At 38.3% G+C, this 25,533-nt stretch overlaps 2 protein-coding genes and 1 long non-coding RNA gene across 4 annotated transcripts in view; 2 read left to right on the top strand and 1 right to left on the bottom strand.

Moving 5' to 3' along the window:
• Positions 1-13,762, top strand: part of nova2 (NOVA alternative splicing regulator 2) — a 52,310-nt gene extending 38,548 nt beyond the window's left edge. For both annotated transcript variants that reach the window (XM_079886026.1, XM_079886027.1), the window contains one exon: positions 4,376-13,762. In XM_079886026.1, the coding sequence (XP_079742152.1) occupies positions 4,376-5,398 (1,023 nt within the window). In that variant the 3' untranslated portion in view covers positions 5,399-13,762. The remainder of the gene's footprint in view (positions 1-4,375) is intronic.
• The window catches only part of LOC307167108, a 30,561-nt gene extending 5,285 nt beyond the window's left edge, over positions 1-25,276 (bottom strand). Inside the window, exon 1 of the long non-coding RNA XR_013822732.1 lies at positions 25,015-25,276. This is a non-coding gene — a long non-coding RNA (uncharacterized lncRNA). The remainder of the gene's footprint in view (positions 1-25,014) is intronic.
• Positions 1-25,533, top strand: part of clip3 (CAP-GLY domain containing linker protein 3) — a 769,717-nt gene that overhangs the window by 535,727 nt on the left and 208,457 nt on the right. The gene's annotated exons all lie outside the window — the stretch shown is intronic.

The following is a 25,533-nucleotide window of genomic DNA, read 5'->3' on the forward strand; positions in this document are numbered from 1 at the left end:
TGAATTGGTCAAAAAAAGTGGAAATGTGCCATATGCAAACTCAAGTGAAGAGATATATTTTTTTAAACTGTTCACTTTATGTTTACTGAAGGCTTGTGTTAGTTTTTATAAATAGTAAGTCCAAGTGTGAACACCCAAATTATTTAATTTATTTTTATCCCAAATCGTTCAGCCATAAAAGTATGGTTTGCACTAAAAAAAGTCTTCAGGATTAAATTTGCATTTATTCATATTGCAATATACATATAGCAGAAAAAGTAAATATCGCAAAGTTTTTTCCAATATCATGCAGCCCTAGTTGAAAGAGTTTAGAGGAAGTTTGAACTGCTTTTTTTCAGTGGCAGAAGGTTTTTTATAATGCGCAGCCGGATACGAAGACTCCCGGGGCCTCATCTGCCCGTTCAGCAAAAACACACACAGAACGAGACTGTATCCTTTGATTAATTTGTGCTAGTCTCAGATGTTGCTCTCATTATTTTATTTTATTATTATTTTATTTTTTTGCAGGAATAGAACAAAGTAACACAGTCTGCATAAGGAGTGCATACATGTCCTTCATGGCTGACCAATCTTTCATTGCCCATTACCCACAACCCCCTGCAGCATCCTCCCGACAATTCATCAAAGGCTTCTAGTCCCAGATGACTGGTGGCGCAGCAGCAGCAGGCGTCTCTCTCTCTCTCTCTCTCTCTCTCTCTCTCTCTCTCTCTCTCTCTCTCTCTCTCTCTCTCTCTCTCTCTCTCTCTCTCTCTCTGTCTTGCACTCTTTATTTCTCTGTCTCAGCCTCCTCTTCCGTTCACTCTTTTATAGATAGACGAAGCGGGCATCCACCTCCTCTAGCTCAGCACTTGGATGCATTCAGTCAAATTAACTTGAATATGTGTCGACGCTGCTCGGTTCCTACCCAACAGGCTCGATTCTATCAGCACTTCTCCTGCCAAATGCCATCATAGCAAATGATGGCATCATAAAGAAAGAGGCGGAGAAGGAAGAGGAAGGAGCTGGATCTGCTAAAAGTAGCAACAAATGCCACTTAATTATGCTAATAGTCATCTGTGGCATATGGATATATTGATCAGATAAAGTAATTAAACATTTATTTTCAGATACATTTTCTTTTCATTTAAGCATTTTCTGGTTACACTTTATTTTAAGGTGTCTTTAATACACTGAAACTATACATTTAAGTAATGAGTAATATTAAGTAACTACATGTACTTACTATAGGGTTAGGATTAGGGTTTGGTTTGGTTTAGGGTTACATGTAATTATGCATAATTTATAGTTATTACTATAGTAACTATGTGTAACATGTAACAATGACACTGTAAAAATAAAGTGTTACCGACTTTTTATTTATTTAAAAAAATCAACACTTTTATTCAGCAAGGACAGTGACAGTAAAAGACATTTATAATGTTACAAAAGATTTAGATTTACAATTCCATTTTAAAGTGTATTAACAAATATTTAAGTGTTTTTAGTGAGCAAAGAGACTTTCAAAAACATTTTACAAAATCATACCGAGCCCAAACTTTTAAGCGAAGTGTGTGTATGTATAGGCATTATTATCAGTCTTTTTATTTGGAATTTTTTTATATTTATTAATTTCATTATTTATTATGTTCAATATTTATTAATTAATAGTATACATACAGTATACGTATTTAATAAAAACGTTTAATATATGAACATTTGGGATCAAGATCTGGAGTTTGGAAGTGTAATTATTAATATATTAATGATTTTTACTAGTGTTTTTTTTTTAAGACCACATTAATACAAAATCTAATTTAAGCCTGGCAAAAAGTTTTAGGATTTTGACAAAGTGACAAAAGAAACATGATGTAAAAGCAAAAAAAAATAATATTTCAGTTTTCGGGGTCACTAAACTATTTGTGACATTATGTGAACTCCTTTATACAAAAGGTCTCAATTTTTAATCTGCTAATAGATCTGCTGCTGACTGATGTGTTTTTTCACTTTTGGACTGCACTGTATATGAACTGATCAATCACAGTACATCTCTAGTGCCAACAACAATCTGCTTTCCAATGCATTAAACGATAATTGTGAATATGATTATTTTGCTCAAAATGTTCTCTAAACAAGGTTCTGTGTATTCTAGCAAGATAAAAGGTGAATGTAGGAGTCCATGAAATTACCTGTCGGCAGTTTTTCATTTCTATGCTAATTCAGTTGAGCTGAATGAGAATTGGAGCTACAGTGGCAAGGCTAAACAGCCTCTGTAAAGACATGTCTGTGGGCAGCGAGCTTCAGCAGACCTTGAGGCAAAGAGTGAAAAGAACGAAGCGACTCACAAAAGAAACAAACGTAAAGGCTGAGCCGATCACCACCCCTCCCCAACCTCTCTCTCCTTTCCTCTAGTCTCTCCTTGGCTTTGTTCGTAAACACACACACACACACATACAGAAACACGCCCCCACAAACACACATCCTTCTTCACCCACATCTACCCGCTCCTCTCTTCTCCCCTTTTTACAATTTCCATCTCTCTATCTGTCATTTTGACAGTGCAAGTATTCTGAATCCAGCATTGTCAAAGCGCTCTCGGAGGGCTGGAGCTTTTCATTATACAGAGTAATTAACTGTCAAAGCGAACACCACACCGCATATTTTGTTTTCTCACAATGCTACAGTGCGTAGATGTATCCGGCAATGATCAAAGAGATCAATCGCTAATTTGTCAGTTCAATTAATAAGTGAATATGTCAAGTTACACAAGTGAAAATCAAAAAGTGTGTGATGTTTTCTTGCAGAATTGTTGGTATGAGCATACGCACTTTTGTGGCGCAAGTAGCTGGTGTTTTTAAGTGAATGGTTGCGAGCATGTGAGGTGGGGGGTGGAAGGGTGGTTGGTTGGTTGCTATGCATCATTCCGACTCCCTTTCAGTCCCTCTTGAATGCTGGAGTTGAGTTTCCATGGAAACACTGACCCCTGGGAGTCGATGCTTTTCAGGAGGAGCCTGTTTTTACCTAGTGATTCACTGCTCAGGAAGTACAAGAACAAAACACATCTTTATATTTATCTTCTAATACATCATTTTCTGGTCTCATCAGTGCTGCAGTGTTTTCTTCTTTTATAATGTTAACTAATATAATAATATTTATATTTATTATCTCATATTTTCTTATATATTTCAGATAAACCAGTGTCAACTCAGTATTATTTATACACTATTATAGTAATTATTTATAATTTGAATGAGCTTTTTTTTATCATTTATTCAATTAATTTTGATATGTTTTTTATTTTAGTAAATCAACTTATTTAATTCAGTTAGTTGCAACATTTCTTATCGTTTTTTAAGTGTTTTATCTAATGTTTATATTTTATTTTAGCTTTATTTCAGTTAGTGAAAAGTATTTTTAATAAACTTTTTTTTTTTTTTTTTTTACAGATTTTGTATTTTAATGTGATATTTTGCAGTCTACACTCAAAAATAATAGTATCATTGATTGAGGATTGTTCAGTTATTCAATTCAAATACGCAAGAATTATTCATTTCAATTTGATAGAATTTTACTATTAATTAAATTGTGTAAATCTAAAAAAAAAAAAAAAAAAAAAAAAAAATGTTTTGAGTGAGTGTGATAAAATAGTTACAAATTTTAGATTTGGCTAGACTTTTTTTTTTTTAAAACTCTTTTTAACCAAATGTTTCTAATCCTTTTATACTATTTTACAGCTTTTGGTTACTACGCAGTTAACAGCACCTAAAATGGAACATAGAAACAAATTCAGATTTTGTTTTTTTTAGGCAAGAAATCCAAAATCATTTTAACCACCACATCAAGAGTGCTTTTTGCAACATTTTAACAAGATCGGTATGTACTGTGTAAAGCTTTGGTAAAAAGTACCAGTGTGAGTCACTGCTTGATCAGAGGAGCAAGCCTTTCTAAGTTAAGGAAGAAACCATGGTAACCACTGTTTACACTTTTTTCCCCCCTCTATTAAAGAGGAAATTGTTTTTCGCAGACATTATCAAAAACAGACTCACTGAGAACACTATTTTGCTGTTGCACTAAATTACAAGATAAAGCTCTTCTGTCAAATGCAATTTGATTAATGCTTTAATGATACAGCAATTGATGACATGGCAACTTGAAGCAAAGTAATTACTGTAAAGTCTAAAAGCCAGGCTTTGGTTTAAACACATACAGGCGCAGTTGCCGCAAAAGTAGTTGTTTGTGTTCAAAGACATTGGTTGGGCTGCAACTAATGGGCTCCCAGTGGATAAAAAATAAATTCACACTTTCTACTTTTAAATCCCAAAACTGAGAAATGGCGCTTCCTAGACTACTAGAGTGACTCATTAACTGACACCAGCCTCTCTGCTTATGTTTCCTTCAGGCCAAGCTGATAGTGCCCAACAGTACGGCAGGGCTGATCATCGGCAAGGGCGGAGCCACCGTGAAGGCCGTCATGGAGCAGTCCGGTGCCTGGGTCCAGCTCTCACAGAAACCCGAAGGTATTAACCTGCAGGAACGCGTTGTCACCATCAGCGGAGAGCCCGAGCAGAACCGCAAGGCCGTCGAGATCATCGTCCAGAAGATCCAGGAGGACCCGCAGAGCAGCAGCTGTCTGAACATCAGCTACTCCAACATCTCCGGCCCCGTGGCCAACTCCAACCCCACTGGTTCTCCGTACGCCAACTCTGCAGAGGTGATGCCGGCTGCTGCCGCGGCGGCGGCGGCCACGGCCTCCAGTCTCCTGGGGCAGGCCAGTCTGGCTGGAGTGGGCGCTTTCCCCACCACCATGTCCAGCTTCTCAGGGAATGACCTGCTGGCTATCACGTCCGCACTAAACACGTTAGCCAGCTATGGATACAATACCAACTCCCTGGGTCTAGGGCTAAACCCTGCAGCCGCCTCAGGAGTCCTCGCCGCTGTGGCTGCAAGCGCTAACCCTGCTGCAGCCGCGGCCGCCAACCTGCTAGCCTCCTACGCCAATGATGCGTCCACCGGCGCCGGCCACCCGGCGGCCAGCCTGGGAGGTTTCACGCTAGGCTCGCTCGCCGCCGCCACTGGAGCCACCAATGGCTACCTGAGTGCCGCTTCCCCGCTGGTGGCGAGCTCCCTACTGGCCACTGAGAAGCTGACAGAGGGGGCGAAAGATGTGGTGGAGATTGCAGTGCCGGAGAACTTGGTGGGCGCCATTTTGGGGAAGGGAGGCAAAACGCTTGTGGAGTACCAAGAACTGACGGGAGCCCGCATTCAGATCTCAAAAAAGGGAGAGTTTGTTCCTGGCACCAGAAATCGTAAAGTTACCATTACCGGATCGCCAGCCGCTACACAGGCAGCCCAATATCTTATCAGCCAGCGAATCACATACGAGCAGGGTGTGAGGGCCACCAATCCGCAGAAGGTGGGCTAAAAACAGGGAGTATGAAAAAAGGAGAGAGAAAGAGTGGGGGATGGGGAAGATACAGAGAAAGATGGAGGGCGCGAATAACGAAGAAAATCAGCCACATTCTTTGTGGGAAAAATCTCAGTATTAAAAAAAAAGAGGGAAAAAATTCCTCTCGACGTGGAAAATTTGAAAAAAGAAAAATGTGTAAAATGTAAATATGGGTTTATTTCTTAAGTTTGAATCTTTTTGGAATTTTTATTGGTTGATTTTGTTTTGTTTTTCTTTCTTTTTGTTTGTTTGTTTTTGGTGCATTTCTCTGGACAGCAGTGAATGGCATTTCAACCTGGCATGCTGCCGCGCTGCAGTTCCCAGCAGGTGGGCAAGGTGGTCGGATGGGGGACAATGGGGTGGAAAAATCCCAGGAAACGGCCCTTTCCCCACCCCCATCCCCTCCTAGCTGACAGATTTTTGTTCTTTATTTTTAGTCTTTAGTTTAACTCCCTCCCTTTCGCCCATGCCTCCTCTTTAAGAGGGTCTGAGACTGATTATATATCCCCCCCAGTCTGTGACACCCCATTCCCACCCCAGCCCCCTTCGCCTCAGCCCTCACGATCCCAGCCGGCCTGACCCTGCTCCGTGCTGGGCAGGATAAGGGTAGGGGATGCGAGGCTGCTGAAGGGGTCTCAGCGTCACTAGACATTGACCTGGGGTTCCAGTTCGACCAGGTCCATTGCCACTACAGATGTTGTTAGCATAAGGGAAGCTTGTAGATCATGTTGCGGACATAGGCCAGGACGCAAAATGCACCTGAATCTTTCGTACCAGAGCTTCTAGAGTTTGTGGCATTTCTCTATGGGATTCGAGGTCTGGTGTTTATACAAATACTATTATCATTATTATTATTACTACTACTATTATTATTATTACAAATTATCATCACCATCAACGTTATTTATTAATATGATTTCACCCATAAGAACTGAGGTATTTCCTTTTTTTGTTTTTCTTAATCTGTGAATTCAGGTTGACATGAATGTAAAGACAATATTTTGGATTTAGTTTTTTATTTAAGTAGATTGAATCGTGTGTCCATTTAATATATGTCTTATTTAACGTCCAGTGATAACTGCACCGTCGGCACCAACAGAGAGAATAGGGGCAGATGTACTGTACAGTGATATTAATACAACAAAACACACACCCTCAGCAGACTATTACCAGATTTAAATGCTGAAAATACAACTACGCATACGCAGACTTGAAATCACAGTGGGGACTAGACAATTTATTCACATATCTACTGAATGAGAATGTAGGTCTTTGCACAAGTCCAAGGGAGTGTATCAGAATACGACTTTATATAAAAGCCAATCTCTTTCTGTAACGTCCCAAAACATATCCCCGTCTTTACTCTATGCTGCCCTTCTGCAGCGCGAGACATTGTGCACTTTGAGCCGCTGCAGTTGAATATCTGCACAAATGTGCTGGAAAATCTGCGTAGATATTCCTTATCAAATCAGAAACTGGCCCTCAGAGCTCTGAGGCGTTTCATGAACACATACTACTGAACGACTACGAACAAATTCTGATCGGCACAGGCTGCTTAGTAACATGGTCTGCCCAGGCTAATGTGATAGCCTCGACATTTTTTAATAAACGTCCCAAGTCACCAGTTCCAATTTGGTTCTGGTTGCATTATACTGAACAGGCTGCCCATGTGAAGATCTTCCTGTGCAGTTCAGAACCACCCATGTGCGACTTATGTGCTGCTAATAAGGTCCTGTTTTCTTTTTGTTTTAAATCTGAGTACACTGAATTTCGTCTTAATGCACTGTGAAGTGTGGAGGCCGTGATGGAAGGCCAAAAAAAGTCAGGGTTTCTATATCGTTATCGTGTTGATGCATCACCATGATGGAATGTACTCAAGTGGAACGTCTCATATTTAAAACAGCCTCCATGGAGTCAATCTATCACCTACCGTACACTCTTAAAAATAAAGGTTCGAAAAGGGGAGTTTTTGCAGCGATGCCATAGAAGAACCAGTTTTTGGTTCCTCAAAGAACCTTTCATTGAGCAGTTCTGAACAGAACCATTTTTTTCCTTAGTGTGAAGAACATTTTAATAACCAAAAGAACCTTTTTCCGCCATAAAGAACCTTTTGTACAATGGAAATGTTCCATGGAAGTTAAAGGTTCTTTATGGAACCATTGATGCCAACATAGAACCTTTATTTGTAAGAGTGTAGGGCGGAAAGGAAGCCTGGATGGTTTGTTAGGTTGAGGTCAGACTCTTCTGAGCAGTTTTTTTTTGGCATCATGTTGCAGTATCCAACCTTAACTTTCCAAGTGTGCACTAACTAACCGCCAGCCGACCGTGTATATTTATCGTGAAGGGGCAGAGGATGGTATATTTTGTATGTTTAAACTATGTGTCCTCCAAACCTATTCTGTGTCTAAACGACTGCTATAACAACGTATTGATTCTTTACCGACTGGAATGAGCTTAAAAATGCCAAACTGATCCTCATTAACCACAAGACTTGTATACGTTAGCACAGAGAGCATTTCCCAAAGAAGAATTAGACCAACAGAGAAAGACAGAACTGTGCTCTCTCTCCCCCTGGCTAAAGTTATGATTCTTTCCTCTCCTTTGCTATTGGAGCACCAAGGAGAGTAAATCTGAACCGATTGGTAAGGAGGCTTCTTTATTCTCATCTAAAAACCATCACCTCCCCTCACCTCTTCTCAACCCCCCTTTTTACCTTTGTGCACCCCCATTCTGACACATCAACCCAGAGACCCTCTTTTCTCTCACATCTCTCCATGGGTGGCGATGACTGGTGTAACAGTGCATGTCTGCTTGCCCTTTGACGAAACTGACAATGCGAAAGGGAAGATGCGCCTACAGAGTAGAACTAGAAGCTTGCCGTAGATCACGTTCGAGCACATCACACCTTCAACAAGGGACTTACTACGAGCCATCAATGTTTGTATGGTGTGAATGTGTGTGTATATGCGTGTAAAGTTGATGCGTTTGCATAGACATGAATTTGTCAAGCAGTTGTGCCCTAGGTGAGGAGGCCTAACAAGCGTTTGAAACAGCAATGACTCCAAGTGCTCCGAAAGATAGTTGCACGTTTTTGAGGTGCAATGAGCGTTTCTTTTCAAATGAAGGGACACTATTGTTCAGACTTGAAGATCAAGACGAGAAAGCGATGGCAATCGAGCGCCTCCGCATTTTAGAGTGCATCTGTGCATTCGGTTTTACCTATGATGCAGTACTTCATCAGACACTTCAGAGCTTGAACGAGTAGAAACAGTCTTGGTAGATCCCCCCAGATAATTGTTATGTTAAGAAACCTTACATGATCGTTCAATTTGATTAAGACACACAAAAAGCAAGATATATTACTGTGACAATTCAATGTGAAAACTATAAAAAGGTGCCAACATAGTGTCAAGGAGCAGCTTTCTGTTTTGTTGTTTTTGTATTCAGTACTGAAAGTACATATGTTTTTTTTTTAAGTAACTGGGAAAATAGATCAAATGTGATGAGTACTGAAAGCAATATACGTAGTAGCATGTCGTCATGTCTTGTCCTTTTATTCTGTCTGTGTAGGAGCTTTGGATTTACCTAGATGTTGAGTAGATTTGCATATACTATTTTTTAAGTTGTGAAGATGCTGCTATTGAATAAGTGATGTACTAAAATTTAAGATTAAAAACATATCTGATCAGTCATTTAGCAGGATGTGGTAGTTGTAAGAGGTGTAACTAAATGCTACATTGATAATGAAATAATTGCTATATCAATGGATTAAATAAACCTGTGCCAAAATAGATCTTTACAGATTTAAATGTGATTTAAACACCATTAGTTAAGAGCAGACATACTTTTGTAATTTAAAAAAGGTGAGGAAAAAAAAAATGTGAAAAGTGCCAAACAAGCCACAGTTAAGATATAACTAGTGGAGGTAAAGTGACTAGAGAAGCAAAAAATAGACATTAGCACTATAAGGTTGAGAGTTTTCTGCCCCTTAAACAAACTAGTCCTTGTTAAAAAGAAGGGATGGATTCATCTCACAGGCCAAACAAAAGCAGGGTGCCATGTGGCCATTAACACACATCCCCGGGGCTAGAAGACTGCCGAGTTAGCTTAGCATGGTTAAAGTTTTATAAGTTATCAGCATTCTTAAGTCAGCCTTTTATAGTTCTGAAAATGTATTTTGTGAAGATAGATGTTATCTTTTTTGCACGTTGATATTTGCATGATACCAAGTGAGGCGTGGATTTAAAAAAAAAAGTGAAGACAAAAAAATCCTACAAAAAAATTAGGCAATGTGCATTCATTTTGAGGACAAATCTTTGCATGGCAACAACAGTTCGAGCTATTAAATTAGCTTTTTCACATTTTTTAGTTTTGCTAAGACCAAGCTGGAGTTTTGTTGTCCTGTGAAAACTAGGCCACAGAAACCAAAATCATTCATAGCCATGGTCATATTCAGCGTCATAATAAGAGCACTCATTTTGTACAGACTTATCAATGTTTTGTGATAATTTGTAAGAAAAACAATGGGAAAAGTTGGACACGGAGGGTTAATTCAGCGACATTAACATTCAAACATGGTCGTGAATGTATTCACCACTACATAAGTTTGCATATCACTCTTTCGATCATGATTTTAGGGCTTGTGTTTGCTGTGTCAGTTCTAACAACATCATTAGGCTTCTGTTCTTTAGCTTGTTCTGCCATCACTGCACATAAAGCTTGACTCATTATCACGAGAATATGCACTTTATAATTCTCTCGCGCTTCACGCCACCCCAGATAAGAACAGCCCCGTTTCCGAATGAGAACAAATGCAATGACACCGCTAAACTGCTTGAATCCTTTACCTCAGATCACCGCGAATAAAGGAAAGGGACGGGACTTTCCGATGACGTCACAATGCAATGATGCGGCACTACTGTTTGCATGAGAAAGGATTGGCCAGATGTTCGAAGCTGACCAAAAACGGCAGAATAGTTTTTACAGAAATTGGAAATGTTGTTATTTTGACAGTGTTTTTTTATGATTAATATTAATGTTAAGAAGTGCCAAAAAGGGCATGTCTGATATGATGAATATTGTTTTTTTTCCACTTTCTCTCTCTTTAAGGCCATCAAAATTGCACTGTGCTTAGTCATGGTTGCTTTTTAAGCTACGTTCCTGTGCGCAGTTGTGTTTTTGTGCATGCGCTTAGCATTTTCGCACCCACGTTCCTCTCCCAGGTCACTGGGTTTGTCACACGCTGTTAAGTCGAGATGAATGCAAACTTATGGTTTAGATGATGTCGAGGAGGTCATTGCTTTTATGTGGGCGCATGGCTAGAGCTCGTCGCTCTTCCCAAACCCCACACGCCCCCCAGTCCAAGCCCCCCCCCCCCCTCGCCCCGCCCCCCACGCCATCAGAAGATGATAACCCGGGTCACTTTTGAGCTCGTACCCATTGAAGCACCAGCAATGTTAGAATACATTTGTCATATCACTGTTCTGTTCTCTTTTTTATTTTCCTGTTTTTATTTGTACGACACTCTCTAACCTAGACCAAGTATAACAAAAATGTCATTCATATGTATCCTGTTTACTCTCCCTTTTTCTCCCTTTTGCACTTTCACTGCTCCCCTTTTTTCCAACCACTCCCCACTCTTCTGCCGACCTCCCCCTCACACCCTCCCAGACTTTCTCCTGAGTGCCAAACAAAAACAGTACCATTCCAAACTTTTTGAGTTCTCTTGTATGTTGGACATCCATTGGACGCACCCATGAAGCCAGCATGTTTCTCCATAACATGATGTCAGTCATGACGCCTCAACATTACCCAAAAAGCGAGCAGTAAAAGCAAGACCTGGATTAACACGGTAAAAACACAGCTGGCTACCTCTCATAAACTGCTTTTCCTAATTCTCTGTCATCTCTTCAACCTCCAGGACATCACTGATTGTGTGCCATAATGTTGGGGGGCACTGTCACTCTCCTCACCCCCGAGTCTCTCCATTTGATTTTCTCGATGGAAAACATTAAGCGCAAGCAAAGAAAATAAATCCATTTTAACGGCAGGTTTCTTTTTGTTCCTTTAACATAAAAACATGCTCAAAAAAGCTGAGGAGTGTGTAAACGTCAGCCGTGCAGCCATCTTCTGTCTTCTGAACTTTGAACTTCTCACCCCTCATGAACTTTATTGACCTTCTTCCTCCCCTTCTATGTTCATCAAATGTTTGGACTTAAAATCTCCATTCCATCTCCAAACCTTTTTGAGACTGTGCAATTCTAGTTGAGATGATTGGATTTACTTTTCTTTCTTATTTTTTTCTTTTTTTTAAGTCATCATTGGGGACGAAAAAATTATAATAATAAAAAAGACACACACACAAACATCAGTAAGATCCAAACTGTTTCCTCCACGATTTCATTATTTTCTCTCATTGTAAATATCTGTCAGATTTGGTTGAACTGTAACCAGAAACATGTTCATCGTAATGGGGCTGGCAGCATAAATTCGCTTTTGTGGAGTGCTCTTATGAGCCGCCGATATGAAGTTGAACTAAACTAAACTAAAGCAGCTCCTTTTTTTTAGAATGATTATAGAGCCACATACGCAGTACTGAGACTGAAATCCGGATCCGGCCCCTCCAAATAATGCATAATCACCACTAACCGCTAAAGTAGACTAAGAATAGCTTGAACTGATGCTAGTCGCTAATCTCATTGTACATATCAGACGTGTTGAGTGTAAATTGTGATACGTGTCGATTAGGTGTCTTGACCATTGCAGCATCTGTTCACGAGACGAAAATGTTTTTCTGTGATGCCGAACGATCATTTTCATGCGTCTCAACCATGCTTGAGCTCCACATCTAATGTTTCTATGCTGCCAGCTTTGTTTTCTGATAACCCTTCATGAGCTTATTTATTTTCAAACTACTTTACATTATTAATAAATGGCATCAAGAAACTAGACAAAAGGGAATGACTGGAAAGATGAATTACTGTTTTGTTTTTAGTATTTTAGTGTTTTAACATCATCCATTAACTGACTTAAAAAAAAAGTATTAAATATTTAATGTAACTGTAGCATTGTGTTTGTACAAGAAATAGTGAGTTGTGTTTCTTGACTTGTGGATTACCAGTGAAGTCAGCAATTTAGTGCTAATATCTATTAAGTCGTTCCTTTTCTTTTTCTCTTTTCTTTTTTTATTTAAGGGTTATTATTTTCCGACAGCAACAGCAGTCATTATAAATGTTCATTTTACCATCACCTGTCTTCTGTTGTCTTATTCTTCACCTCCCACTACACTCAGTTTCATCAAATAACACATTGCAAGTTCGTGCCTGAAACCATGTGCTCGGTCTTGGGGGAGGGGCCATGCTGCGTGAGTGAGTGGGCGAGCGAATGAACGAATGCGACTGCTTGCGAGAGGCTTGGCCGGGTGGGTGTTATGTCTGTCCACCTAAAGCTAAAACCTGTTGGGTTTCCATTTACCGATGGAACCTGCTGATGTTATAGCTGAATCCCATCATGTAAGCCTAGTTGATTTTGATCGTCCATAACTCCCCTTCCTCCGTTTGCCAACCACTTTCCACCACTACCTTTTCCCTCCTCCCCCCCCTTACGAGCCATTCCCTCGCCACACCACGCCATGTGATGTTCTCCATCGATAACATACTACTCGACCAGACCCACATTAACTCTGTTCTCATGCCTGCAAATGAGGCGGTTGCCAGTCAACTCACCCTCCACTCATGATCCGCCACCATCCCTTACCGGCTGCCGGGGCCAGGCCCAAATTATTAAAATAATAATAATAATGTTTTTTAAAATGAGAAAGAAAAAAAAAAATCAAGAAAATACAGACAAGTGACTCTCAGGGTGTTTACGTAGTCTACCTTACTCTGTGATCTCACAGAACCGCAACCCAGCTCTCTCTCAAGCTTTTTAAGGAGCCCAAAGACAATTTACCATGTATGATTGCTTATCAAGTCTTCTTCAAGAAAAAAACAACAACAACAGAATGATATGCACCCAGTTAAAGGAGCAAGCAAAATGCTGTAATGTTTACAACCTTAACGAGACCAACGCTGTTGAAAGAATGTGTAGGAGTTCAAAGACAATTCTTTAATAATTACGTCCTTTTCGAAGTGACTTCATTTTAATTGATCATTTCTATGTGATATGGAGTTATGTGTTAACTGAGGCATTCTGGAAACATTGCATGTTCCTCTTTTTTGCAATGACTTACATTTTTTTTAAATGTCAGAATGGCTGGTACAGTGTAAAGTTAGAGCTACGTTTAGTTGCTAATAATAAACTACATTGATGTCAGTGTTCATCTCACGTATTTTGGAGAAAGGTACCGGACTGTGGTCCGAAAAAAAATAAAAAATGCGTCACTGTATAGAATTTGTTCATATTTGTATATGGTGGCAGTGAAATAAAGGATATACTGGAAGTATCAGGGACACGTGGGTAGAGTTTGAAGGGCCACTGACTGTAAAGCTCGCAGTCATGAGGTAAGTTACATGAGGGGGGAAATATTTTTTACAGATATTTATGACATTAAACCTTTATTTAAAACAGTATATGGATTTGAAATACATGACATAGATGCTTTAATGGAACTGGCATCTACATGTTAAGTAAAGAAAAAACATTCTAATTTTACATTTTAAACAGTGTATCAGTGAAATAAGCCTGAAGAAATGATGTTTTTCGTATGGGTGTCTTGAGTGTGACTGATATGCAAATGCAGCATGTGTGATGTAATCCAATGTAATTTGCCATCACATGCTTGGTAAAGCAAAGCCACTGGTCGTTTTGCTCATAATGCATGTGGTTTCAGGTTGAAGTCAATTCAAGATGATCTCAAAAACATGATAAAGTCTCTTGATCATTGTCATCCACCCACTTTTTCTGTGCACTAATTCATCCAACCTGCAAAAACCACCTTCACCTTCCCAACATGTCTCCAAAGCCAACACCAGCTAAAAGCACCGCGGAAAATCCCAATATAGTCATCGGTCAGCGGGCTTGACTGGTCTTCATGTTGGCTTCCAGCACATTGATCTGTGGTGGAGACCCCAGGGAAATTAACATTCACCGCATGATTAAAACCTGTCTCACCAAACCAACCATAAACTAAAGAAGTATCTCCAGTGTTCAGACAAAACGGCTCAACTTGATTGTTATTTTTTAGTGATGGTCTTTTAGACAGCGTTCAATTCTAATAGGGTTTTGCAAAAATATGATGCACGTTGAGGGATTTAAAAGTGTTTACAGGCAGCTTCTAGATGTCTAAAAAAAAAAAATCAAACGTAGGAATGTTTCTGCACCAGTCGTCATGCATAAGTAGTGATTTCATAATCTAGCCATGATCCTATGATATCTATATCTGCATCCATAACTCGGCCCAAAGCTCCGAGCTCCTTTTTAAACATGGAAACTGTCATGATGAATAATTAGGTCTTTCAAGTGGAATCATCACTCCCTCTCTCTGTATCCACTGGGAATGGTGAGCTGGTGTAGCCGAAGCTCCATCATTTCAAATGTATCCAATCTCGCTAATTGTGCACCTTTACCAGCCTTAGGCCATGATTGATTTTCCCCGCTCCAGCTCGGTTCCTTCCCCTCACCTCAAACCCAACAGGCTCGTTGCAGCCCAGCTGTTCCAGAAAGCAAACCTAATTGTTTCTGCTCCCCTGCTTTTCTCGGAGGGGGAGAAAGAGAGAGAGAGAGAGAGAGAGAGAGAGCAAGAAGCAGACAAGAATATGCTCTCAGCTCTCATAAATCCCTAGAGTTGGAAAGCAGACCTGTGGAACATGTGCAAAGATCTCCAGTCCTTAGTCCAGCACTTTTCGAGGGAGAACACGTATACTCTGTCCTGAGATCATTTCGTCCTCTCAGCTATTTTTATTAAGGTGGACTGTCTTTACCTGTATGTGTATTTGTTGAATGATATCTGTTGCAAATTTTTAAGTTGGATTATTTCTAGTGACCCTAAAAAGCATTTGGACATTTAAAACACACTTAAAATATATGAATTTCTATACACACATATTAAAACAAACAAAAACTTTTTATGTTAGATGTGATTAATCATGATTAATTGATTTGACATCACTAATATATATTTACAATATATATATATATATATAGGCCTACATACATACATCATTACTGTAGTCTTCAGTGTCACATGATCCTTCAGAAATAATTCTAATCATTCTAATATGCTGATTTGATACTCAAGAAACATTTCTGATAAATAGAGTTCAAAAGAGCAGCATCTATTTAAAATAGAAAGATTTTGTAACATTATAAATGTATTTACTGTCACTTTTGATCAATTTAATGCATAACAAACTATTGAGTGTATAATAAGCTTTCTATTTCGGATAAATGCTGTTCTTTTGAACTTTCTATTCATCAAAGAATCCTGAAAAATAATTGTACGCAACTGTTTTCAGCAGTTATAACAATCAGAAATGTTTCTTGGGCAGCAAATCTCCATATTATAATGATACGAATGATTTCTGAAGGATCTTGTGACACTGTGAAGTAATGATGCTGAAAATTCGGCTTATATATTATAATATTATTAATATTTTAGCCTATACTATTTTTTCTTTAATAATTGAAAACTTTTGCAAGATGTTTTTATTTGTATATTTATCATAAATTATCATTTTTATTTTTTCATCATTTTAACTGGGCCTAAGTGTCCAAATACTTTGTGGGGCCACTGTACAGTGTTTATAGATTTGTATGACATCAAAATGACTGAAGTACTACATTTCTACAGATGCATTAGTATAAAATGCATTTATGTGCAGAAAAAAAAAAGTTGAAGACTGAAAAAAAAAAAGGGCAGAACATCTGTCACTACAAATGTGTATAGTAAATCATTTTGATTTGCAATCTGAGCAACAGCTTTCTGGCTGCAAACAGGCCTCAGGAATGCATGAGCCGTAGATCTACACAAACAACGCTGTCCCTCTTGTTTCCTCGACTTCACAACAGGTTTCTGCCTGTGCGGTGGTGCTGAAGTCAACAGCACGAATTCAGCAGGAAATCTGTCCTTTTAATAGGGCTGACTCCTTAAAAACAGCTAGGATACAGAATCAGTCAGTGTGACGCAGTCTAATCAATTTAAAGCTAGTGTCTCAGATACATGAAGGCTTGTGCTGATACAGAGAGTAGCTGTCACGTCAAAGCGAGGTCTGGCTCACACAAAGACTATAAAACTAAAGTCAGCAATCTGAGTCACAGTAGAAAAGCACTTTGTCCTTGTTTTCCCCCAGATTACTTTGTGTATGAAAATATATCAACTGAATATACAATATATATATATTCCTTTTTGTATAATCAGTGACTAATACTAGTCTTCAATGTACATATTTGACCTTAAATACTGTTTCTAAGACAAAACCAAATCAGATGGTGGTAAACTAACTGTGGTCCATTAGAATATGTCCTTTTATCAGCAATAATGTTCGAAACTTTATAAGCTACCTTTGTATGGCTTTGATATATTTATTTGAATGTTGCAACATGTATTTTGACAAAATAGTACAAAAGTGACAAAAACAGTTGATTAATCACTCCAATTAATGTACATTTCTAACACATTTTTGTTCATCAGCTTGTTTGTTTTTAAAGAAGTGCAATTTAAAAAGCAAGAAAATGCTTTCATATCCTACTGTGAAAGAAAACTGCAGGCTTCCTAGAAGACGTCATCATTGGTATTTAAACCCCCCCCCGGTAAATTCGGATTTAATTTTGCTCCCCCTTTTCTTTATTTAAAGAGTACAACATTTCCTAAAGTGGGAGTTTGTTTTCGACAGACCGAAATATCCATCCGGTTCCATTTCACTCAATTTAAACTGGTTTCACGGAAAACACTGAAAATGATTGTAACAGTTTTGTATGGTTTTTTGTTTCTTGCTGTTGTAATATTTCTAACAAATGAAGCTGATAAATTATCCTAGAGATCGTTCGTAATATAAGGAATAACTTTTAACATCAGTGTTTTATGAGTATATGTACATAAGATAAAGAAATAAATTAAGAAAGTTGCAATGCAAAGCTGTGATTTTAAAGCACTGTAGCGTGTACAGTGATTTGTTTTTTATCAATTTTATGGTACATATGATATGTTCTGCATTTCTGCAGTTGTTGTTTCTTTTCTTTATGTTCATGAGCATATGCTTTAATAAATATGTTTTTTACAGTACATCGCTGAGGCCCAAGCCATTCTTATGACAAATTACAGTAGGAGGAGTGAACTTACAAAGCAACCTGCATATAGGTCATGCTTTCCTTATCTATATCCAGTGTGTATTTTTTTTTCTAATTATCCATGAATTCTTGCTTCTATCTGTAATTAGCTTTTTGTGCTGTCGTACGGAAGTTTATCTCAAAAGTCTTTCATAGGTGATGTACGTTAGCGCTGATGAACCCTGCTGGGCTAATGAGGGATATAAATGCACAAGTTCGAGTCTTAATTGGGTCACTGCTTGCCACAGATATGACTAGTACAATGAAGACAACAACTTATGCTCCCAAGACGCAAGATAAAATAAGAAACGTCTTAGTTCTTGTATAAATCTCTCCACGCTTTCTGTGTAGGTTGACGGTGAGAGACACCCGGCACGCAATGATAAACCTACACGCCTGTGGAGGAGGGTCTTTGTGATAAAAGACTTTCTGGAACTAACTAGATAGAAAACTTTCAATTGAAATCAAAGTGCATACCAAACAAATAGTGGCCAAAAGTGATGTCTGCTTTTCAGGGTCTATTCAAACTATGAAACAATCAAACTATGAGGAATATGTTATATTGGGAAGAAGAAATGTATTAAAATACCTTTGCCCAAATACCCAACAAATGCCCATTTTTAATTAAAAATGTTTTTTTTAAGGCATAGAACAACAAAAAGCTCACATGTAGGAAATAAAGCACACATTGACAGAATACAATGTAATCAGTTATTAATATTTTGTTGGTTCTCCCATTCTCCTGGGCACTGACTTACAAAACCTTGTGCAAGTGTCGTGCATAACTTCCAATCCTGTTCTAAATTATGACTAATCATAATTTCCCAAAGGTTTTCAATGGTTGTATTGTGACTGAAAATGAAAAGTCGGGTTCTGACGTCGACCCGACTTTCATTTCCAACCAAAATGCAACCCCTGCGACCAAAATCATCCCCTGACTGACGTTACCACTTTCTACTCAAGGGCCGTGGAGTAAAAAGTATGATATTTTGACAACCAACACAGCCATTTCCAGATCTACAAGCTAAAACATACTGTAGGCTGAAATAAAAGTATAGATTCATAATAAATGAATTTTGCTTAAAGCCATGAATGCAGTAAAGCTATTTTTTTAATCACCATAGAAACTGGTTGAAGCCTTCTGACTGAGCACAATATGTCCTCTGATGATAAACTCTCATTGTGGACACTCAAGTCTCTGGTAAGTGGCCTACAGTCATTTTAGCCAAGACTCACTGATAAAGCTCCAGCACTGAATCTCTTCCAGCATCTGTCTCATTTTCCTAAAAGCTCATTTAAATAAACTGAGCTTTTAAACACTTATTTGAAAGAGTTGCATTAAACAAACATATACCATTATTTCTGACACTGAGGTGAAATGCTGCTCTACACTCCGCCTCCCCATCTCCTGTCCTCCAGAAGATGTCAACTGCCAGGGTGACACCACTGAACTGAAGACAGGCCGGATGCAGGGGGGAACCATTACTCTCTTTTACTTGGCCACAAGGGGACAAAATACATGTCTTGTGACCTTTCAAAGCAACTCACCGCAGCACTTTGAAAGACCATAGAAGGAACATTTTATGGTGAGTTGAAAGGAGGAAATCGCCCTTGAATCTGTGAATGTATGTGTGTCCCGTAGCCCTTTATGGTGAATTTAAGTGCCAGAGTATCGCTGTGGAAATCCAAAGAACAGTAGGCCACAGCTTGCTGATCAAAAAAGCACAAGTAGCCTATAGTGCTTACAATCAGTATCAATACATGCAGTAAATTGACAAGATTTATGCAAGTACCAGCAAACTATAGCCTACTCATTTTTAAAGTCAACATGTAATCAAAATCGACCCCATTTATTTTCTTAACACACTTAAGGCTGTTAACACCAACGACGATAACTTAAACGATAATGATAAAGATATAGTTCTAAAAATCGTTCTAAATATAAAAGAAAAGCAGAGTCCACACCACAAATATATGGATAACGGCAAAGAGAAACAGAATCGTTGGAATCACTTTTAGAAAGGTTTTTTCCCTGCTGATAAACAATAAAAACATTGAAAGCCAATCAGAATCCACCCTCCTTTAAAGAGCTGGAGCATTTAAAGTGGCAGACGATAAACCCAACTGTGCCCATACACAAAAGAAATATATTTGAAATATATTTTCAAAATATATTTTTGGAATATATGCAAATATTTGAAATTGGCCCAATAAATATATTTTAGTTAAATATGTAAATATATTTTCATATATGTTTACATATATGTTCATATATGTTTTAACTTTTGCAAATTGTTTCATTTGAAATATATTTTGAAATTTAAAAAGTTAACATTTTCACAAACAAACAACACATTTTCAATTTATTTTTTAGATGGACCACTTCAGCCGTGGATGCGGGCACGGGAGAGCAGTGCTCTACCACTTCCCCCACCCACATTTTTCCTACTGGTCGGGGATCGAACCAATAACCCTTCGGTTACAAGCCCGAAGCCCTAACCAGTAGGCCACGGCTGCCCCTTTACTGATTTTATTGGCCTAAAATGACAATTTTATGTAGGAAATAACACACAGAATGCAGAGCTTTTTCCCTATTTATACAGAATTGAATACAGTTATTTAATAGTGTGTGTATGCAGTGTTAGAAACTGAGTTCTATCTATTGTTTATGTGCACTTCACTGTTGGAGTGTCACTGTTATACTTGCATCATAAATATTGTGCATGTTTTCAATATTTAAATGACTTCAGGAAAGATGTCAATAAAACAACAATAAATCTAATAATTGCACTTAGTGTTAGGTACGTGCCACCTAATATGGCCTAATAGTCCTAGGAAAGCAACTATCTGTCATTTTACATTGCAGTCATTTAAATGTAAGTACAGTATTTATTATAGCTGTGTGTCATAGTACAGTAGTGAAATATGGTAGCCTACTGTTGTGTATAGGTAGAGGAATTACTATGATCAAAATACATTTTCGACCCTTCTTTAGCAAGCTAAACATTTTATGACCACATATTTTGTCATATATTTTACATTACATGTTATACATGTAAATATATTTCACACTTAACATCATATATTTTTGTTATATTTCAGAATATATTTCAAAATGATAAATATAAGTGAACAACAATGCAAATATATTTCAATGTATTTGGAATATATGCCACATATATTTTTGACACTTTAAAATATATTTCAATATATTTCTTTTGTGTATGCAGCCTATTAACTCTTTCCCCTCTATTGACAGAATTTTCCGTGTTTTCACTGTTATATGGTAGGGGGCGCTATTACACATCTTCTAAAAGAGTACAGAATCTGAGGAGCAAAACACAGGCAAAAAGGAGCAGAAACAAGCGTTAAAGCATATGCACGTTGTTGTCTTTCTCAGTTTTTTATGAAACTTGCCCATATTCAAGTGGAGCAAGCAATGCGTGAAGCAAGAATAAAACGTTTTAAAAAAACAGAGGCTCTGTTCTTTCTTTTGATACCTACTGCATGTTATTCATGATATTCATACAACAAAATATTCTGGGGCCATGCAAGTTTTGTGAAAATTATCAAAAATACTGGGGGTGGCAGGCAACTTTAAAAAAATAAAATAAAATGAAAACCGCTGGCAGGGAAAGAGTTAATGTTCATCAGATGTGCATTTCTTTTTATTTAGGCTACGTCGGAGCCTTTCTACAATAGCAATAGCTCACTGTAACTTTAATGTGATAAATCCATGCATTTTCACAATTTAAAAACTGTTTCTAAATGATAAATTAGAACTCTACTTGAATATACTTTAATAGACCTAAATGTCGCATTACAGAAGCAAAACAGGTTTGAGAATGCTTTTTCTAATTTCTAATCTTTTGCTTACCAAATTTATGAATAAGCCTGAAATAGTGAATAAATGCAAATAGTTTTATTCTACAATACTTTGTAAAAATGTTTTTATTTTGAAATACTGTAACATTCTGCAACGCAAAGACACTATAGACACAATAGGGCTGCGTTTCCCAAAACAATCATAAGTAGATCGTTGGTGCCAAAGGGTCTCAGTGGTTTCTACAATTTTAGGCTTGTGATGCTTTTGGAAAATACTGTCCAGATATATATCCCAATTCACACAAATGACAGAAAAAGTAAAAATGAATCACTCCCTAAGCAGTCTAAGCAACATTTCTGTACACAGAGAGGGAAACCCTGTCAATTTCATTTGAATCACAAATTTGACTTCCAATTAGCCTACTTTACTAACATCTTCCCCTCGTTTTTCCACAGTTTTAGCTACAACAGCTAGCACCTGAAGGTTAAATCTAACAACAATTCCATGAGGTTATAAAAAGCTCTAGTGACCCAGTTTCCATCTGCACTCCCTCCTTTTATCTCGACAAGCCAAAAGAGGCAGAAACAGAGAAGATGTCAGAGCCGCACAGAGGGAAGCGTGCGTTTGGCACCGATGGGGAGTAAGTGACCCTTGGACAGATGGAAGCACAGCATGTCTAGCAGAGACAGTGCCGGCCTGTCCTAATGGGTCATGCAGTCGCCACCATGAACCCTGGCCCTAGACTAAATAAGGCTAGTTGGGTTTTTGTTGAGGCAGTAAGAGAAAATGGCATATTTTCAACAAATCGAATGGTTTTTATTAAGCTAAATTGAGTGTATTGCCTTGCCACATCGGTCACAGCCCACAATATAGCCAAATAAGATGTGTGTCAGATCAGCGTCGTGTGCAGCAACGTCAACTCTTAAAGTGACAGCAGCCTAATAAACCTGATGCTGTTTGTCATTAAGGATAATCAAAGAACAAAAGAAAAAGAGAACATACTCACTGCTCTTGACTGAATAACTTTTTGCTATAATAAGTATTAATCTATATTCAATTTATAATTTTTGCAGTGAACACTAGGCAGTGTTTTTTAACTGCACAGATACAGAAATTATTCAAGGAATTATTTAAATATTCAATTTCTGTATATTCACCTGAAAATCTTAAGCACTAGCAGTTGGTTACACCAAAAACAACGAAAACCATAACCTTTTTGTGCATTTTAGAAGGGCAGGTAAAAACCTGAACCAGACCGACTGAGGGGGAAAAATGTTTTTTTTAAAACATTTATTATAATGGGTTTATGTGAAGACTGTTTTAAGTTCACTTAAATTAAAAGTTGTTGTATTCAAAATGTAAAGCCTATTAAATGTTAAAATTGATAGCTTTCAATTATACTGTAATGTTGAATGGCTACAATTAATGGCTAAAATTGAGGGGAAAAATCCATTTAATAGACATCAGTAAGTATCATTATTGATATCAGTGATATTGGCTGTCATTCATGAAAAGATGCCATTAAACAAATATTTAAAATATACTGTCTATGTTATTTACATTAATTTGGAGATTCACTGTGAAAGTAGGCCTATTACAATATAAAAATATATTAAAAACTTTAATGTTAGGTGAGATTAATCACAGAAAAATATGTGATTAATTAGTTCATTTTTTTATCGATTCACAGCAATATATAGGAAGTAGCCTACTATATATTGACAAACTTTTATGTTAGATGCGAATCATGCGATTAATCGCGATTGATTGATTTGACAGCAGTTATAAGGATATATATAGGCTATACTGTACACAGATAATAAATTGGGCAGGTTAGCTAGTTAAATTGGCCTCAATAAGCACAGGCATCTCGACTCCACTGGCTTTATCATCACAGCCAAAAGTTGGTTTGAAAGGCTAGTCTTTTATAAAGATAAATAAATAAATAAATAAAAATTCATGGAACAAATCTTGGTCAGTGACAGAAAACCAAGTCCTTGAGCACGAACACAGTCATAAAGGTGGGTAAGGAAACAATGAGGGAAAAAACGGCATTGTGGTTGTCATGACAACCAGCTGAAAGACCTGCTGCTTTTATAACATATGTCTGACTGGAATTGGGTGTGCGCATAGCAACAATAGGATCACACTTCATTGTTTCTATGTAACGCAAGAGCCAAATCCAATTGCACTCTTGCTGTCATGACAAATCAAACAATAAATAAACAATCCTGTATTTCTGACACCATCTTAAACTGAAATGTAAAGGGGAGGCTTGTGAAGTGATGTTGTGCTGAAAAGCTCCCAGAATTCCTTGCTGCTGCAGAGGAGGCTCAATGACACATTTTGGAATAGATTGCTTTGAGTGAGTCACGTCAACGTATTAGTATGCAAACAAGTTCCTGGTGCGGTAATTCATCCCAAACAAACACTTCAATAGGAATTATCAAGAAGAAATATCGACTTCCGCCTCTTGACAAGACAAGAGGAAAATGATGTATGTCTTGGTGGATACTAGATACTAGTACTATCGTCTAATTGGGGAAAGGAAGGTCCCTATCGATGTGAGCCGAACCCCATTCCGACCGCCGCGCGGCTCCGTAGTCCTTGGCAAGTGCGCGTTGCTATGGTAACTCCCCCAACCCCCCTCCCCAAAAGCTGCAGGCCGCATGGAGCACGCTGAAGAGAGAGAGAGAGAGAGAGAGAGAGAGAGAGAGAGAGAGAGAGAGAGAGAGAGAGAGAGAGAGAGAGAGAGAGAGAGAAGAATTGCTGCAGTAAAGAGGGGGAGGGTGTGCACAAACGAGATTGGCTCAAAAATAAAAAGAAAAAACATTACTCCCCCACCCGAACCTTATCGTTTGCATCAGTTTAGGGCGCACAGGGGCCCCGCGCTGAGCTTTACAGTCTGGGCACGTTGCTTCCAAACTTCAGATTGCATTCAATTATTTATCTGCCTCACCAGACACCCAGCAATGTTCAAGCATCTCATAACGCCTATGGCATTCCGCGGGAAGTTTTTTTTTATTTTATTTTTTTACTAATGGGTAAAATTAGAAAAAAAGAGGCGCGTGCACGGACGCGATTAGCGTCTCCGCCTCTGAGATAAAATCACAGGTGATGACAAACCACTTGTCTTTCTGTGACTCAAACTCAGAAAATAAATGCCAAACGATGTGAGTGCTGTAAACAGGTGCACATTTGAATATGACCCACGCAGTCTTGGAGTTCTTTATGTGCATCATATGTACATGCATGCATATATATATATATATATATATATATATATATATATATATGTGTGTGTGTGTGTGTGTGTGTGTGTGTATGCGTAAATACACGCACACATAATATACACACATATATTATATAAACAAAAACTTTTATGTTAGATGCGCTTCATCCATTTGACAGCACAAACATAGAGAGAGGGAGTTTGTGATAATGTTCAGTTCACCAAAACGTCTCCATTAGAGAATCAGCAGGTGCAACATTCTTTAAATACCTGGTCAAAGAAGAAGCGAGTAGCGCCTATATGAAATTCCTCATGTGATCCCACTGGACTCTAGGATGTTGAGCTGTACCTGCATGTGCGCAGTGGGAGGGGCAGAGAAACCCATTTTGCAGGCGGCAAACGTGCCTGTGCTCATTAGAAATCATGGCCATACCTCAGTGCAGAACAAGCGGAGGACCTTCAGCGCTTCCACCAGCAGGGGGAGATCTTCCGCCACCTACCGGTGAACTGCAAGTACTGCAGGAACGCAGTATTTCATAGTCCTCCCCAAAACACACGTTCTGCTATTCTTTTTGTGGAGCATGAAAGAAAGTATTTTTAAACAACACTTAGTACAGTTCACTTTGGATAGATAATTACATTTTCTGTCATTCTTTCAAAACCCTTTGTCAATACAATGACATTGAAAGGGCTTGACTTTCGGACAAACATTTGAAACATTCTTAAATATACTCTTTTTATGTTCCACAGAAGAAAGTAGGGGTGGTTAATCTGTCTGATTTCCCGATT

This window comes from Squalius cephalus (assembly GCF_949319135.1).
Source record: "Squalius cephalus genome assembly, chromosome: 11".
Lineage (NCBI taxonomy): Eukaryota > Metazoa > Chordata > Actinopteri > Cypriniformes > Leuciscidae > Squalius > Squalius cephalus.